We start from the raw sequence: 17,486 nt of genomic DNA on the forward strand, positions 1-17,486 counted from the left end.
GCGCAGCTCCCCGATCTGGACCCGTTCGCTCCCTCTCTAGCCCGGGTAGGGCGTGGGCCTCGCCGGCAGCGAGCCGCGGAGTCCGGGAGGGGTGAGGACCCGAAACAGCCGGGGCGCGCGCCCCTCCGTCTCAGGGCTCCGCGGAGCGCCCCCCACCACTTCACTGGAGGCAATCGGCCTCTCCACTGAGTCGTTTCCCGCTCAGGGAACCAAAATGTTGCGGGAAGAACTCAGACCGAACACTGGAGGAAGCGAAGTGGACCCTTTATTCACGCGTGTGGACTCCGAGTTGGCAGACTCCAAATTCTGAGCCCCAGAGCCACGGGGAGCGATTGCTTATATAGGATGCTGGGCGGGCCATACTTGTCAAAGCGGCGGACTTACTTCTGGCGCGAAAGCGGCAAGCGGATTACAGAAGCAAGAAGCCGAGTTATTCCCTGAGTTGCTGCACTATGTATCTTTTTCTTGAAATGGCTGCCGATTTCCTCCAACACATGTGCCCTTTATATTCATCCAAGTTGTTCCTTTGTATTCGTAATTTGGGGGGCTCTTTCTAGGCCCGGGCTCTTGTGACAGCTCCAGGAGCGGAAGAGGGCAGGGTGGCGCCCCCAAGGGCTCAGGGAGACCTGCGGTTGAGGTGCCTGCCTGCCTGTGCACACCGGGGTAAACTGCACTTGCGCCCCAGGTTCTCGCGCGGCCCCGCGGACTATCGGTTACCGGAGGAGCCCGCTGGATTTACGCACGCGCGGCGGCGTACACCGCCCCCAAAGTCCCGGCGGGGCGGATGCGGAAACTCCTGCGCGGATTAGTCGGGAGAAAAGCGCAATACTGTGTTTGAAAGGCCCAATCAGAGCCCAGATTCTCCATGCCAGCCAATGGGAAGCCAGAGGGTTGGGCAGGAAGGGCGGAGTCACTATTTGAACCGGGGCGCGGTTCTAAGGCTCCCAGTCCTTTCCTGCGGGAGTGAAGGTTCGGAGGAGCGCGCCATGGAGAATGAGGTCTTGGGGGACGACGAGCTGCTGCAGAAGCTCAGGGACAGCCGCCGCCGCTTCCAGAGGCACATGCAACAGCTTCTCGAGAAGGTGCGGTCCCCACCGGCCCGCTGGCAAGGGCACGATGCCAGCGAAGCAGGGAAGGCAGGGTGGGGGCTGGGGTGAGGAGGAAAGCAGGGGGAATGGGAGGTGGAGTTTGGGGCCGGGGGTAAGGAGAGAGGACGGTGAAGGTGGTCTTGGAGGTACAGGGAGCAGGGAGGCGGGCTTGGCTGTCTGGGGAAAGGGGAGGAGTTGGGGAGGTGGTCTCTCCTCAGCTCGGGCTTTGCCCCTTAGGACCCGGCTTTACGCCCCTTTCTCTCCTGCAGTACAACCAAGCCTTCGAGGATGCCCCGGTGGTGCAAATGTCCACGCTGACCTACGAAACACCCCAAGGTATGGAATCACCCCCCTCCCTTTCTGAATATTTATGGCTATCTGCTTAATGTTTGGTGTTGCAAACCGACTTAAATTTCATGGCTTCTCTTTGGTAAATAGCCGAGGAAAGTTCGCACTGGGTGATGTCAGTTCCTCCCATTCAGCCTTATAACCAACGTGTTATTACTAGTGAAAGCCAAGCTCAGGTCCAGTTCTGTGTTGGGTTAGATAAGACAGACACCAAAAGGTTCATGAGACCTGCTGCTTAAATACAGTCCTAGCTCTTCGCCTCTTGGCTGAGCCAGCCATACCTTGAGGGAAAAGTTTACACAGGCAGAATGAAGCTGTGCCAGCCGCAGGTTTCTGCAGCAGCTGGTGACAGCTCTCACCCTGGGTCAGGACACAGGGCTCTGTAGGAGTCGGTCCTGTGGGCCTCACTAAGAACGGACAGGGTCTGGAATAGCTTGCCAGTGTGCGTGTCTTGAAAACCACTAATTTCACCAGTGAAAATTCATGCCTGGCTCCATTCTGATGGGAACAGCAGTCAAAGCACCTAAACACCTTGATGGTGGTCATACTGTAGTGCCTGGGAGACCACCCAGGGGGCTTGGTGAAGCGCAGGTTCCTGAGTGAGGGTTCAGGGGGTCTGCGGTCTAACAAGGTGCCAGCTGATGGTACCTCGCAGGTGCCCTGGTGGTGCCACTGCTTAGCCTGGAGAGACAGACACTCAGTCAGGGAGCGGCCTGTCTGATTGCATGCTAGCGGAACATCCCTGGAGTGTGATTCCCAATTTCAGGCAATGCCACAGGGACTGTTCTGGGGAGGGAACTAACCCTCCCCAAAACAGAGAGAGCTAAGCATGTGCTTCTCAGAGTCTCGTATCTTTGATTCTCAACGATCCTGCGAGGTAGGCACTGTTTTAGAGTCATCCTTGCTTCCTAGCGGGGGAGAAAAGGTAGAGAGAGTGTGATGAACTTGCCACAAGGCGGCAAAGGCTGGATTTGACTCCAAGCGTACTTGCTCAAGCCTCGCCTGTCCTGGAAGGGCCACACGGTGCTGTGGACAGGAGCACAGTCCCTGTCCTGGGTTCTCAGCCGGATCCCAGCACATGGGCCAGTGGCCTGGGCCGGTTCCCTGACCTCGCTGTGGGTCCACCTGTGGGTACAATGAACTTGGTGAGCGCCTGTCCCATTGGGGGCGGGAGTCCTATTCCAGTTAATATGTAAGTGAGTGTTTGCAGAGACTAACCGAGGCGCACTTGGAGAGGGTTCGGAACAGAGCCTAGAGGCGCTGTGGAAGTTTTCACTGCTATCGCCTTTAATGACGGTTTCGGAAGAGATGAAGTATCTGGCTCAGGTTCTGTCCACCTGCCGGGGGCAGGACTCTAGAACTCATCGTTCCCCCGGTGCTCAGTGCTTGCTGTGTCCGCGTAATGTCCGGCCTCTGCACACGGGGCGGAGGGGCGCCTGCCGGTGCCTGCCCTTGCCCTCTGTGGGTCGCCCTCTGTATCTGTTCTGAGGAGGACAGCACTTGGTACTCACAGGCTCTTTGTTTCCCTTGGACTCTGTGGCTTAATGACGAAATTTGACCAGCTGCTGCCCGTTAGCTAGAGATAGTCATCAATGATGGACTTTTGTCTAATCTTGCTTTAGAAAAAGAAAACATCTTCAGCCTCACAAAGATGAAAAACAACAGGAGATCAGAAATACAGCCTGGTTTTAATAGTATAATTTCTTTTTGCCTGTCATTTGGATTTTCTTTGAATGCCGACGAAACAGGAACTCAGTGCTGAGGGTTACTTCAGTAACTGTTTTTATTTTGTTTCTTTTCTTCAGGATTGCGAGTGTGGGGTGGAGGGCTAGTAAAGAAAAAGGACAAAGGCCAAATCCAGGTATTTAACATCACGCAACACTGCCAGCATGCCCTGTGCTGTGGGTGAAGGTGTGGGTGACGTGTGACAGTCCCAGTCACCTCTGAGGCCACTGTGGGGCCTTCTTCCATGGCGTTCTCACTGTAGCCACTCTGTTGTCTGCTTTTAAGGATTTACCAAGAAGCATGTCTTCTGCTGCCTGTCAAGTGCAAGGAGGAGCTGTGTGATGCTTAAGCCCTTTCTGTCCCCCATGTCCCCTCTGCCATAGGCTATGGGACTCTGACAGCTTCAAGCTCTCCTAGTTGGGTTCTTACAGAAAAGACCAAATCCAGGTCCTTCTGGGAAAGGGGCGTAGGAAATCAGGGAGAGGGTGTCTGGCCTCTCCCGTGCGGCTCTTTCCTTCCACGTGGCGCTGCCCTCCCTAGCCTTTCACCCCGGGTTTGCCGGTGGATGGCGAAGCTCCGCGGTCTGGTACGTCCACGGAAGGTGCCGGTACCACTGCTGCCCTGCCACGCAGTCTTTCGAGGTCATAACCTTCGCAAGGGTGTCTGGTGTCTCTTAGTCACTGCTTCTCAGCCGAGGAGGCTGCAGAATGAGAACCTTGGGTTAGGGCCCCAACGCAATTAACAGCAACTCAGAAGTCAAATTTCTTCCTGATTTATTACTTTAATAACACTCGCAATGCATTTAATTGTAGGAGTATTAGAAATACATAACCGCGTGCTTAGAATTGACCTGACTTCTCCAGACAGTCACTAATGACGTTTTAGTGTAAGGTGATTCCTCCTTATAATACATATCTTCATAAGTGCACATATTTTTACCCTCTTTTATTCCGCTGAGTATGTCTTGTGAACACTCTCTTCCTTTAAAACTGCTCTCTTGTCGACAGGTGTTCAGCTATTCGCACCTCCCTTTGCTGTAGACCAGGATCAGCCCGCCTTTCCTGCGAGGGGTCATGTGATAAACAGTGTAGGCTTTGCTGGCCATGTGGCCATCTGTCCTGTTTCATTTGCCATCACATGAGGGTAGGGTCAGGCCCTTTGGCTCGGGCCTCGGCCCCTCGCTTTGCTGTCCCCGCCCCTCACCCTCGCGTGGATTTTGGAGTAGCAGCCCTGGGTGCAGCCAGAGGAAGCGAGCTCGGCTCCTTTCCGAGGGGAGCCTCGGCCACGCACTGCAAGTTTGAAGCCTTTCCCCCAGAATGTACTAGAAGAGAGACTCCCTGTCATCCCATAGGAGGTTTGTTACTTTACGGGGGCTTTGAAACATCCTGTGACTGAAAGGACTGTGTCACCTTCTGCACGTCAAGGGCTCCCCCGAGGAGACAGCCAGCAGGAATGATGGCCCCGTGCAATCCGTGGCTGGAGGGGACAGGCTGCCCACGCCCAGTGCTCAGGACCTAGGACTGGGTGAGTGTGCCCTGGGCCTGCTTTGTCTCTGGGACAACATTTCAAGTCTCAATCCCTCTGAGTGCTGTTTTAAAAAGGAGAACATCCTGAAGTGTCCTGTCACTTTCTCCTGAGCGCCCCACGGGAGTGGGCCACTCTCACTGGGACCCTGGACGCGTAAGCAGTACTCAGATGTTCTGAAATAATAAAAACACACCCCTCAACCCCACCCATTTTTAACTTTTTGCAAGAAAGAAAATATAATTTTAGGAATTTAATAAGACCTAAGATTTGCCCTTATAAGGTGCTGGTATGAACTGCTCGCTTCCTTTCTCTTTCATGTTTCCACGGGGGCCTCCTGGTTCTGAAGCTTCCGGAGAGCCCGGCCTAGGCCTCAGTGGCACTGTGCCCTCCCTCTCCTTCCTTCTGCCCCCCCCCCCCCCCCCATCTTCACAGGGAGCCCTCTCAAAGAGCTGGTCTGAGCCCCTCCCTGGGACACGACCTCCACTCAGACCCTGTCTGGTGTGTTTAGTGGCCTCACTTAAATACTGGGTCTGAACTCCGAGAGTCCCAACTGACAAAGGCAACACCCAGACTGGCCCTCAGTACAAGGCCCACACCACCTTCCCTGTGACGGAGCCAGAAGCCCAGTGTCCCTTTGTCTTAGCCCCTCCCTCCTCCTCACACCCAGGACTGTCCTGCGCCTGTTGCCTCCCACCATCTCGTGCCCTTCAGCCCGAGCCCCGCACATGCCCACAGTACGGGCCCAGGCTCTCTGTGCCCCACTCCCCTTTTGATCGGGCAGATCTGGTCACGTGGCTTCCCTGCTTAAGAGCAGAGCCCCCAGCTCACCAGACCCGAATTCCTGAACTTCCGTGATGAGAGGCCCTTGGCGGCATTCGCTACAATTGTCGGCGAGGCCAGTGGTGTGGATCGGGTCAGAGCCCGCTCTGGCCTGAGTGTTTACACCCGGCTCCCCACTTGGAGCAGCAGAGTAACTCCGCAGTGACAGACCTCTTGTCGGTCTGGCACACCCGTCTCCTGCTGGCCTGCGTGCAGCCTCCATCTGCTCTGCCCAGCCCTCCCGGCCCCACGCCGGCTCCGGGCAGGCAGGAATACAGCGAAGTCCCCAAGGAAAAACTGGCAGAGGGGCCTCACTGAACGTGTGTGCTCGTGGGTGTCATTTGTTTCCCAGTGTTAACCCAGACATTCAACTCCATAAATCCTTAGGTCCGTGAGTTTCCTGGACTGCTTGAAATAATTAGAATTAGCTCTTCCAGAGCTGTGCTGTCTCATTGGTAGTGCTAGCTACCTGTGGCTGCTCAAATTAATTGAAAATTAAATAAAATTCAGCTCTCCAGCCACACTGGCCACATTCCAAGTGTCCAACAGCCACGTGTAGCTCGGGGCTGATGCCTTGGCCAACAGATGGGGAACTTCCCATGGGCGCTGCTGGGCTCTGACTCTTCTTCTAGGACGTGAGGTCATGGAGAGAGCTAGCAATGATGTGAACGCTGCTCTCCCCAACTCCACCACGAGAGGCAGTTCCCATGCTGATGGGGCCTCTGCATCGTGGTGCTCAGTGCACTGACGGGGCTGTGTCACTACTAAAGGTAGCATCCAGAAGCAACTTAGGACAGCACACGCAGGTGACGCAGAAGACACCCTGGAGAGAAAAACGCAAGCTTTCTCAAAGTACTGATTGAAATTTCCTTTTTTGCTTTTAGATTGGAAAAGCGGTGATGCCAATGTCTCCTTACACCAGGAGGATCTGCCTGCCTCAGCCTCACCGGTAAGACCCGCCTCTGCCGTGAGGGGCAGTCGGGTTGGGGTGCAGGCCCGCATCCCCTTACCAGCACCTTCCTCTTCTGAGACTCGTGCTGTACTAATTACTGCCCCCAAGTCTTTGGCCCCCTCTTCAGGCTCCCTATGCTGCAAGCCTCTTTCCTCTTCCACTTAGCACTCAGCAGCCCTCACGCCCCAAGCTCGGGCCTGACTGAGCTGGCGCAGGCGCCGCCGGGTGAGGTCTCCTCTGCACAGAGGGAAACCACAGCTGCCACTTGCCACAGCCGAGGCCGCAGTACTGAGAGCTGGGCTCTGAGTCGGTCTTTCTTTGTGGAGCCCACGTTACAGGGCGTTGTTGTAGGGCATCTTTCCAGGTGGGCCCTGGAAAGCCCACTGAGTCACGTGGTCACAGAACTTGAGCAGGCCGTGCTGTCTCCCGGCAGCCCCTGTGCCCTGGGCACCACCGGTCTCAGTGGAAGACCTGCTTCTCACCTTCCTTTCCAGCTGGGATAGATGGGAACACACACAGACCGTGGAGCCTCTTCCCGGGCCCGGGTCAAGTGCTAGAATAGCTAGCGTGTGGCTTTTCTCTGAAATCACTCTTTCTATGCACAGGTTTGCTCAGGATGCTGGGTGTCTTAACTACTAGATAAGGTGGTGACCTGGGCATGGAGAAGGGGTACCTGGGGATACCATGTAGGGATGGTGGCAATGTGGGGAAGTAGGCAGCCTCACAGTCGGGACACGAAAGGACTGTGACTGAAAGGACTGTGTCACCTTATGCATGTCAAGGGCTCCCCCCATCTGCATGTCCATGTCACCCCCATCTGCGTCCCCAGGCCTGGCCTTGCCCCACCAGTTGCAGAGAGTGGGGGGTGCAGCAGCAGACAGAGGTGATGATTCCTGCCACCTGGGTTGGAGCACTGCGCTTCTTCCACCTAAAACATGCAGGCTGGGGCCAGTATTAGCGGCGGAGCCCCAGGCGCACCTGAGGACGTTCGGGCTACTTGACTCCTTTTCCTGCTCTAGAATGCTGCCAGTAAACCTCTGCATTTCTTGCTCCTCTCTCGGCTTGTTACCGCTGATAAATTCTCTGCGGTCAGGCCTGGTCAGGTGGACTTTCAGAGGCGACCTCTTTGCACTGGTGCCCGCGGGAAGTGAGAAGGTGACATTCAGAAGCTTCATTTAAAGAGCTGCACATTAATGAGGTTGCCAGATTATTCCAGAATCCAAGCGTGCACCCACCCCCAGAAGCTCTTAAACATGCTGACCTCTCTTACACCAGGCCACAGAACCGTGGAGCCCTCTGAAAGACGAGCTGAGAAGGAAGTACTTGAGCCAGGCGGACGGCCTGCTGCAGGACTTGGAGGTAACCCGAGTGCGTGTCTCCCCGTGTGTGTCTCTGTGTCGCTGGCCACGGGCTAGGGACGCGCCGAGGTGCAGTGCAGCCCTGCGTTCGCCCTGTCCCTGCCGAGCCTGTGAGGAGCATGCTGAGCGGTTGTCCCCGGGCCCTTCCATGGGCGAGCTCGCAGACTGCTCCTCTCAAGTGACCGCTCCAGCTCCCCTGGGGCCTGGTGGTGGGAAAGCTGGCAGCTGTGCCCGCTGTTGCCCGCTATGTCCTGGGGTGGCCCAGAAATCCAGGAGGGTGCCACCCTCGGATGGAGGGGTTCTAAGCCCTGCAAGAGGTGGCCCCTCTTCCCAGGGATCATGTCCCCCAAGTTCCACTGCCGCCTGTATCCCGCAGCTTTGTCCAGAGAAGGGCGAACGTGGTACAGGTACAGGCAGGCCCCGCTCTGGTGTTCCAGGCTGCAGTGAGTAGTTCATCTAGCAGGCAGCCAGCTTCACAGGGACGTGTGCGTGTTCTCCGTGTGCCATGTCTGAGCATGGTGCCGGAAATGCCCTTTGCCTTTAACCTAAAGCAGCAGGTATGGCCCTCTGGAGAGCGTCCTGGAGGCCACCTGGACAGCGTCCCTGGTTTTCCTAAGACACTCCTTCCCACCACTGTTGTCCCCCATCCTCACACANGGTACAGGTACAGGCAGGCCCCGCTCTGGTGTTCCAGGCTGCGGTGAGTAGTTCATCTAGCAGGCAGCCAGCTTCACAGGGACGCGTGCGTGTTCTCCGTGTGCCATGTCTGAGCATGGTGCCGGAAATGCCCTTTGCCTTTAACCTAAAGCAGCAGGTATGGCCCTCTGGAGAGCGTCCTGGAGGCCACCTGGACAGCGTCCCTGGTTTTCCTAAGACACTCCTTCCCACCACTGTTGTCCCCCATCCTCACACACACTTGTCCCTGCTGCTGCCAAGCTCAGACGTGCAGTCCCCTCCCGCAGCCTGCGGGGTGGCTTTGGGGCAACCATCTTACTGGCCAGAGCCGGCTGCTGACATCTCCTTAAAACCACTTCCTTTGATTTCAGTGTGACGACTATGGAGGTGGAAACGACACGCATGTGACCCTGGCCTCGCCTTCCAGGCTCGCCCACGGTGAGTGTGATAGGCTGCGTGAGCAGAGCTCCCCCCTCCCCCCCCCCGCCCACGGCGCAGCCCCTTACACTCGGCACCCCCGTCTATGGCGCAGACCAGCAGTGTGCGCTGTGAGAAGCGCCTGCACGGCGCAGGCAACTCACCGCGTTCAGAAGTCCCCACGTGCTCCCCAAGTGCCTCCTAAAGAGGGTGATCCTGCACAACGGCAGTAAACGGCCCGTGCCAGACGGGCAACGCCGACACAGCCCGGTGCCCCCGGGGCCTCACCCTTTGCGGCAGTGCCCCCCAGCCTTCCTGTCACCAGCACCGACCCTCTCCCGTCACTGACTCTCAGAGGTCCTGGCTGCCAGCAGTTTTGCAGAATGCTCCTCAGTGTGGGCTTGTCTGGTTGTTTCCTTGTGGTGAGGTCCACGTTGAACATGTTTGGCAGAAAAACTACGTGGGTGACCTGTGTCTGCTGGGGACATCTTGTCATTCTGTCCCATTGTTGGTGTCTCAGGTCTGGCTGCTTGCTCCAGAAGGAGGTCTGGCGGTGACAGTGCCTGTTCCTCAGAGGCACCTGTGCACGCACCCTTGACATCGCCCAGGCGCCTTTTCCCCGAAAGCCCTCTGCCATGCCCTGGCCTCTGGGTACCACCATGGCCTGAGCAGGCGCCTGCGGCCAGGCCTCTCCCAGTTCCGCCCTCCCTCTGCAGGCCCTTGCTGGCCCCCTCTGTACAGAAGAGCTATCTGTTCGGCCATTTTTTTAAGCTCTTCTACAGTCAGTAGGGACTCACGGGCTTCCCCCCCCCCCCCCCGTTAGAAGCCAGGCCCGGTTCAGCCGGGAGCAGCCCCTTTCACGCTGGCCTCGTGTCCCCTGGCCTGTCCCCGCCGGTTTCGGAGCCCTTTGTTCCCCAGCCCTGACTTCGCAGTCCCCCTCCCCCTGAATGACATACGTGTATTTGGTCAGCAGTGAGGCACAAAATAGCTTCAGAATCGGGGCCCCTGTTAGTGCTCCGCGTGGCAATCTGCTAGAGAAGTTTCCAGATCTCCAAGCAACGGGCAGTTTTCGCCCTTCGCCGGCCCCACTGAGGGAGCGCATTCAGGGGACCGTGTGCATGCAAAGTTATTGGGGGTTTTTTTCTCACTCGTTGTCAGTTGGGTATACATTTAGGGTCATTTTTTAGTCTGTATTTGAGAGTGATCCCCATCGTCGATGCTTTAACTTTTTTTTATATGTATATAAAACATGGGACATGGTGCAAAAGTCAAAGCCGTCTGAAGGGGTGTGTCCAGGTCTCTCGTTCGTCCCGCTCTCCCTGTAGGCAAACAACATCTCTATTTTCTGGGCCCTGTTAGTCTTTGAAAAGGCAACCAGGTTCTAAACCATCCCATGGGGAAGGACGACTCCCTGGGGGTGGGGGGAGTTCTGTGCAGAGTAGAAATTTCATTTTTATAGCTAGAAAGAAATCTCTGAGAAGAGATTTCCCAAACATATGTGACATTTTTCTTTGTCTTCTGTAATGCTCTAAGAAAGCCGCTGCGCTCACGCCCTGCCCTTCGGTCCCTCGATCTCTGCGTGGGGCCTGGCCAAAGTGCTGACGCATGGTCCCCATGTGCTTTCCCCAGGCCACTGTGGCCATGTCTCTGAAGAGCGTCCTCGTGAACCAACTGTGTCTCCACGCCTTCTCTCTACAGACGTGACCGTCGTGCTCAGAGATGACAGTGTCTCCTGGCGAGAGACCAGTGGTCGCAGCTTCACCAGCAGCCAGTCCTTTGCAGCCGACGACGACCTCTGCAATGTGACCGTCAGCGACCTGTACGCGGGCATGCTGCGCTCCATGAGCCAGCTGCTGAGCGCCAGGCCCTCCTGCGTCATCTCCACCAGGACCTTCGTCCTTGGGGGCCGGAGCTCCCGGCGGAGGCCCGGGGGCAAGAGCAGGGCAAACAGGACGTACTGCCGGGGCAGCAGGCCCGTGTGCAGGGGGCCCCGGGAGAGACCTGGGCCCCAGCCTGAGCCTGTGGGAGGGGTGGGCGCCCTGAGAGAGTGCCAGAACTTACGAGGCCTTTCTGGCCAGGGGCCGGGGTTAAAACTGGAAAGAGCTTCCTGTGAAGTAAACAAACTCCAATTCTGGAAGGAGCTTAAGGGAACACCCCAGAAGCTGTCTTCATGGGCTCACGAAGACTGCAGTGCGGTGTATCGTCTTAATCAGGAAAATCGATTAATGGCATTAAAGTGGCTAATTTCTCCTGTAAAAATCGTTCCCAGACCAAGAATGCTGCAGGGCGAGAGAGGGGGTCATCACAGGGATCTCAAAAGCAGATTCGATAAACTCTATCGGGAATATTGTCTAAGCCCCAGGAAGCAGCCATGCCTGACCTACCCACCTAGCTCCTCTGGGGTCCTTGTGCACAGAGGGGCTTCAGTGAGCCCGGGCGGCCCCCAGGAATTAGAAACCCACCGGCCAAGTAGACCTTTCAGCAAAGCAAAACCTAAGAGTCTGAATGAGGCTTTTGAAAACCTGGGCACACGAGCTCTCGAAGCAGGAAGATGGCTGCCAAAAAGTGATTCCTCTCTCGCCCTTTCCAAGACCGAATCGTCAGGCCACTGGAAGCCAACAGCTGATCTTTTTCAAGGAAATCGCCTTGGAACGTTTAGGAAGTCAGCATCACTCACCAAAGCTTTTTCAGTACCCGGGGTACAGCCCTTAAGCTCTTCGAGAGACCATTACGACGAACTTAAAGAGAAACTTGACCAGCTGCACCAGGAGTCTTGCCGAACATTGGCTCAGCGGACAGAGGCACCCTTCTATCCAGGAGCGTCTCCAGGTACAGCCGGTGTGCAAGTTCAGAGTCCAAAAGACTTCTTAGAAAAATTACATCCAGGCTCTGGCTCCCAGGGCCCCCCAAAGTTGCCATCGACACCCCAGCGCAGGGTAAGAAGTCCACTGGGCTCCAGCACAGTTGAGGTTCACCCGGACCCGTGGTTGGCCCTGGCGGCCAGATGCAGCTTATCCCCCGAGGCAAAAAGACTGCGGCTGTCCAACCCCGGGGTGTGTGGGAGCAGGGGCGCCAGCCAGGGTCCCTGTCGCATGGTCAGCGGGGCCAGCCCAGGGCCCAGGGAAGAGGTCCACAGGGAAAAAAGGTGAGTTTTCTCTGAATGTGTCTGTTTTACAGCAGTGTCCTTCTGTCCATGTTTTCAAAACTCTCCCTCAAACTCTTCCTTTGCATGGAGCCCACATCCAAGGTCACTCCCATGGAGGTCAGGCTGAGAGCACACTCTGGAAAGGTTTCACAGTTCCCAGGAGACGCATCACTTCCGCTTCATCCCTCCCCGTCCCGCTGTCATATCCAGCTGCTTCGCCGCACCCTCAGGAGGTCACTGTTGTGCGGTGAAGCTGGTCTGGAGCCGTGACCGTCTGTCCACTTCTGGGCTTCCCAGCCGGGCCCCACACGGGCACTGCGCCATTTCAGTGCCCCCCGCCATCCCTGTCTGGTCTTGTCTGTGCAGCCACTTAAGCTAAAGTTTAATGTGCTGGCACCGGTTCATTTTCTCCAGAGACGGGCGTAGCAGGGGTGGGGGCAGGTCAATGTGCCACTGAGAACGGCCACACCAGGCCTGGTTTCCATGTGGACCCTGTCACTCTTCCTCCTGTGGCCACCACTCCACCAGTGGCCAGCGCTGGACTTGAGTCTCATCTGGTGGTTTGGGATTCCATGTATTGGGGGTGTGGGCAGGGCAGGCCTGGGTAAAACTTCCTCTTCCGTTCTTACCTTACCACATGGGTGGCCCCTCAGCGGTCACTTGGGTGGACCCCACCCTCCCCCTGAATGTCTCATTTTCTGTTTCCCCATGTCTGCCTGTCGGTCTTGCGGTCCCCTGAGAGGGGCCTGTGCGTTCCCTCTGGAAGGTGCACCCTCCCTCCACCTGAGTCATTACCGTCATCGCCCCTGGGCCCCTGGGCCCCTGGGCCCATCCCTGCCTTGGCCCACTAGTGCTTCTCGGCATCCACACCGAGTGGCCTCCCCTCCAAGAACATGTTTCAGCTCCCGATGGGACTGGATGCTGTGGATGCGGGGACGACTGCCCCTCCCAGACTGAGCCCGGGGCCCGGCCCTGCTCCTTCTGTCCGTCCAGCTCCAAACTGGGATCTGGGCTTCCTTTCCCTCCTGTTTCCACTTCCTCCCGTGGCCCCGGCCTCTCCGCCTGCGGCCAGCTGGTGTCTGCTGCAAGCACGCTGCACAGCACCAGCCCCTCACGCCGGTCCCTGCGGCCTGATCCACCAATGCTCTGCGACCAGTGCCCCCCTCGGCCAGCGCCTGGGCTCCTCCCGGGCCGCCCTGTCTGGTCCTGCCCGACGACAGCTCCCTGCCCTCCCTAGTGGAGTTCTAGTGTTTTCCTCCTGCCCCTGAACCCTCTGCCCTGACTTGCCCCCCACCCATGCCCTACGGCACTCCCTCCTTGGGGAGCTGTCTGGACACAGGCACACCCTCTAGGTTGGTGGCTCAGACTCCTTGGCTCAGTTCTAGAAGCTCCTGTGTGTTTTATTTTTGAAATCCATTGCTGTGTATAAAGTCACATGTGAGCGAACCAGAAGCAGATTGGACGGGCCTGTGCTGTGACTTGTCCTCTCAGCGAGGGGTGTGACCTGGGTGCTCAGATGATATGGGTGGTTTCCCACTCAGGACACCTCCCAGGTTAGGGACCTTCCGGGAGACCCAGCGAGGAGCAGAGTCAGCCGGGGACAGCCAGGCCTGGGGAGCGGCTGCACCCCTGAAGGCACAGCTGGGGCTAGTCCTCAGCACGACTTGGTGGCTTTCTCCCCCACTGCCTGCATTTTCCCTTGTGTCAGGACCCCAGGTGGTTTGCCCCCGCCCCCAGGCCTACCCTGGACTTTCAGACCAGGCTGCTGGCAGGGTGACTGTGTCCTGCGAGGCCGAGGCTTCTGCAGTCCGGCCACGTGCCCACGGCCAACACTGCAGGAGTGCAGAGCCCGTCCACCCTGTGGGCTCCCAGGTCACCTCTCGCCCCCTAGGAACACCTTTCTCAGCTGAAAGGGCGCCTCTCACCGAAGATGGTGCCTGAGACCCGGGGCCTCTCTGAGGCCCCTCCCAGCCCCTGGCACATCGGGCCCTGTGCTGCTGTCCCGACTTGTCTGAACCCAAACCTCTTCCTAAAGCTGCTGCCCTCCTGATCTCTTCCCTCTTCTCAGCCTTGCCCACTGCCTCTCTCGACCTGCTCACGCCACTTACCTCTCAGGCGCCTGCTGGCTCAGCCCCGGAGTGACAGGTCACTGCCCTCCTGCCTCTGGACGCCTGGCGTGGAGGCCGTGCCACAAGCAGTGCCGGGGCCTGGCTGCGGAGGAACCGAGAGGGCAGCCTTGCCACAGTTTCATCTTCAACCACAGTTAAACATATTTAATCATTTTCCTTTTTTCTTCTTTTCCTAAATTGTACATTTCTTGAGGAAAAGGACCAAATCCTTGTGAGCTGTGACTACAGGGGGCGTTTCTATGGCCGGCACCTGCGTGCTCTGCTCATCAGGTCACTACAGCCCTTCGTTCCCCTTCCTTCTTTGACGCCCCCCCCACCTGAACCCTTTGACTTGGCAGGCTCTTACCCCTCTCATTACCCCTTCGTGTAAATGAGGACGTTCAGCCCCCGAACCTGCACAGCGCGCGTGGCTGGACAGGACGGGAGGGCCCGCCCACCGACCCGGCGCGTGCACTGCTGGCTTGGCAGTTACTGTCGGTTTTGTTGTCTTCGGGGGTTTTTTGGTTTGGGGGTATTTTTGCATTCCTTGGGGTATTGTAAAGCATGGTGGCATTTTCTGTAGAGGGCACACGGGTGTTTATGTACATAGACACTGAATAAATATAAAGCATTTAAGCTCTTGGTGGCTAGCATTGGGAATTCCGGTTGGATTTTACTGAAATGGTTTTCATTGTCTTTTTTTCTAGAGGAAAGAAGAGCACATCTTTCGGGACGGAAGATCAGGGATTTTGTGTTAGAAAACTCGAAGCTAAAACTCTATAGTCAAGTTACTTTAAAGGGCATTTTCCCTCTTATTCTGTGTATGTGTGTGTTAAAGTCTCAAGAATGTTACAACTTGCTTCAGTTTTCTGACTTTCAAATCAAATCTCGGTGAAATCGGTTTTGTTGATTTGAATCTCATTCTTGGTGTAGAAATTATTGGAATAAAGGTGCATGATTAGAGGTATTAATGTCATGCTTCACAGGGCCCTTTGGCTCATGTTTTCTGGGCTCCGTCTAGACATGCGTATATTTCCCATCTCCCTAGAGAAACTGTTTGCTAGGAAGCCTAAGTCTAAGCCCTGAAAAGTATAGCTGCTTAGTCTTTTAAATCCAGACCCAGGGACGTGGCACATTCCAGATCGGGAGGTAGCAAACGAAAGTGTGATTCACCCGTAAAGAGTAATGTTCTGTGTTTTGGAGGCGAGCGCGCTGCCTTTAAGCAGCCCCGTGAAGGCCCCCTGGACGCTCTGGCAGCTGCGCGCACCCGCGCCGCCTCGGGGCCCCTCCTGGCGCCGCTGGCAGAGCGTCCTGTGCAGCAAAACGTTTTCAGGCGTTCTAGGCACTGCGACCATGCCCGTGCTGATTGTTTCATTGCCACATGTTATGGACTTTTTATTTTAAGTAAAAGATTCCAGATAAGATGATGTCTCCCTTCCCATCCCTCCCCCAGGCTGTCACTGTCCTGAGAGTCGTGTTCCTTTCCCAGCCACGTCCCTGGGCTGGGGCCACGTGACCTGTGTGTGTTGGCTCAGGCTACCTCATAAAGTCCCACAGGCTGGGTGGCCCAAACGACAGGTGTTTATTTCTCCCAGTTCTGGAGGCCAAGGGCTCGAGACCCCGCTGGCCTCCCATGGCAGGTGCTGGTGGCTCCTATAAGGGCACTAATCCCGCAGTAAAGGCCCGTCTCAGCTCCCCTCACACTGAGGTGAGAGCCTCGGTGTGTGACTCGGTTGGGGGGCGGGCATGGCCAGTCCCGAGCCTGCGAGTCCGTGAGGAGGCTGGTGGCAGCTGCTGGCTTGGCCAAGGGTGCAGCTCCTTTTCTCTGTCAGGAAGGACTGTCATTCCTGCCCCAAACCGCCTGTGCCTTGCCTCGGCCCCAACCCCTGGCCCAGCCCGCCTGTGCTAAGGTCACTCTCTGGCCACGCTCGCTGCCAGGGAGCCTGGAAAGTCGGGGTTTTGATGCCCTCTGTCGTCCAGCAGAGGGCGGTGAGGCAGAAGGGCCCGGGAGCCAGCGCGGAGGCTGTGCCAGTGATGTCCGATAAACCTCAGGATGCTGCCCTCTAGTGGGTGCGATGTTTGGCTGGGGGATGCCTCCTTCCCCTGTTTCAGTGGGGCCCCTGGGCACAGAGGCTGCCCCGAAACCTGTTCCCCACTGCCTGGCACAGCCTCAGGCAGTGGGTGCCGTTGCATGGACAGACGAGGCAGAGGTGCAAGTGAAGACACCAAGGCGGACTCCGAGCTTCGGGCTGGGAGGGGCTACTGGACCTTAGCACACCCTCGGGGAAGCGAGGACAACCCCTGGCACTGTGTTGGCCCTGGGGTGCTGTCACTGCAGCCCGGAACCTGCAGTCCACGTGGCAATGGAGGTTTATTTCAGTGGGAAGGAAGGGACCGATTTTCTCAGAATAACGCTTTCCTTACAAACTACTGTGAATCCCCGCGGCCTACCCGCTGTGGGTAGGGTGCGCAGTGTGGTTTCCATTCCGGCCACCTAGGAGATGCCCTCGTGAGCAGTGGAAAGCCGCTGCTGACTACAGGTGTCCAAGATTTGGAGGGTGTCCAGCGCAGCCCTCCGGACCCCAGGGTCCGAGTCCAGCTGGAGCTCCTGGAGAGCTGCGGGTGAGAGGAATGGGAGGATCAGCACCCCGGCGGGCTGGCCGAGCCCCCAGCCCGCACGTCTGCCCACCGAGGCCCAGGAGCCAGTGCCAGGCAAAGGGCTGCAAACATGGAGCCCCCGGGTTCGAAGTCAGCAGGCAGCCCGTGGAGCTGTGTCTTAATGCACATCTCCCATCGCCCGGGGCTCCCCTTGTGAAATGGACAGAGGGATCCCCCAGAACCTGGTTGCCACCTGGATCAGCTGAAGGAACTGGGGCAGAAGCATTTTATAAATGTTTGTGAAGGGGAAGAGGACACAGGCCAGGGAACAAAGGGGCACCCCCCCAAAGAGGGTTGTCTTCCTTGGAAAGCCCTCTGCAAGGCCATCCGTCTCTCTGTGCCCTGCTTACAACCTCGACTCCCCCAAAAAAGCCCCAGGCGGGGGGGAGTGGGCAGTTCCCTCGGCGTTCCCCTGGGCTCCACAGGTACAGTTGAGTCTCCACGACTTACAATTTCGTAACGCCGCGAAGTCCAGCTTCTTCAGGTAATGCTCAGACATCTGCTTCATAATAATCCCTAAATGGTGGCCAGAGCGGGGCTCACCACACAGGGCAGGTCAGCCAGAGGCCTGGCTCTACCTTTTGTGGTGTCCGCTCAGGACGCCAAGTTGACAGTCAGGCAGGTACGCAGCATGGTGAGACAGGAGGCCCAGAGGGGACTTCCACC

At 57.2% G+C, this 17,486-nt stretch overlaps 2 protein-coding genes across 2 annotated transcripts in view; one reads left to right on the top strand and one right to left on the bottom strand.

Annotated features, from left to right (window-relative positions):
• Nucleotides 1–614: 614 nt before the first annotated feature.
• On the top strand, nucleotides 615–15,124 carry HJURP (Holliday junction recognition protein). Its single transcript, XM_037069242.1, has 9 exons — nucleotides 615–1,082; nucleotides 1,358–1,424; nucleotides 3,242–3,297; nucleotides 4,586–4,685; nucleotides 6,392–6,456; nucleotides 7,735–7,818; nucleotides 8,864–8,930; nucleotides 10,608–12,054; nucleotides 14,870–15,124. Exons 1-9 carry the CDS (start codon nucleotides 876–878, stop codon nucleotides 14,943–14,945), a joined length of 2,169 nt encoding a protein of 722 aa, XP_036925137.1. The 5' UTR covers nucleotides 615–875; the 3' UTR covers nucleotides 14,946–15,124.
• A 1,203-nt stretch (nucleotides 15,125–16,327) lies between these two features.
• Nucleotides 16,328–17,486, bottom strand: part of MROH2A (maestro heat like repeat family member 2A) — a 41,479-nt gene continuing 40,320 nt past the window's right edge. The window contains exons 40-41 of the mRNA XM_037069236.1: nucleotides 17,271–17,336; nucleotides 16,328–16,778 (exon numbers count right to left, since the gene is read on the bottom strand). Of these exons, the coding sequence (XP_036925131.1) occupies nucleotides 16,657–16,778; nucleotides 17,271–17,336 (188 nt within the window). The 3' untranslated portion in view covers nucleotides 16,328–16,656. The remainder of the gene's footprint in view (nucleotides 16,779–17,270; nucleotides 17,337–17,486) is intronic.

The sequence above is a fragment of the Sturnira hondurensis genome, unplaced genomic scaffold (assembly GCF_014824575.4).
Source record: "Sturnira hondurensis isolate 20B ecotype Veracruz unplaced genomic scaffold, ASM1482457v3 Scaffold0018493, whole genome shotgun sequence".
NCBI lineage: Eukaryota > Metazoa > Chordata > Mammalia > Chiroptera > Phyllostomidae > Sturnira > Sturnira hondurensis.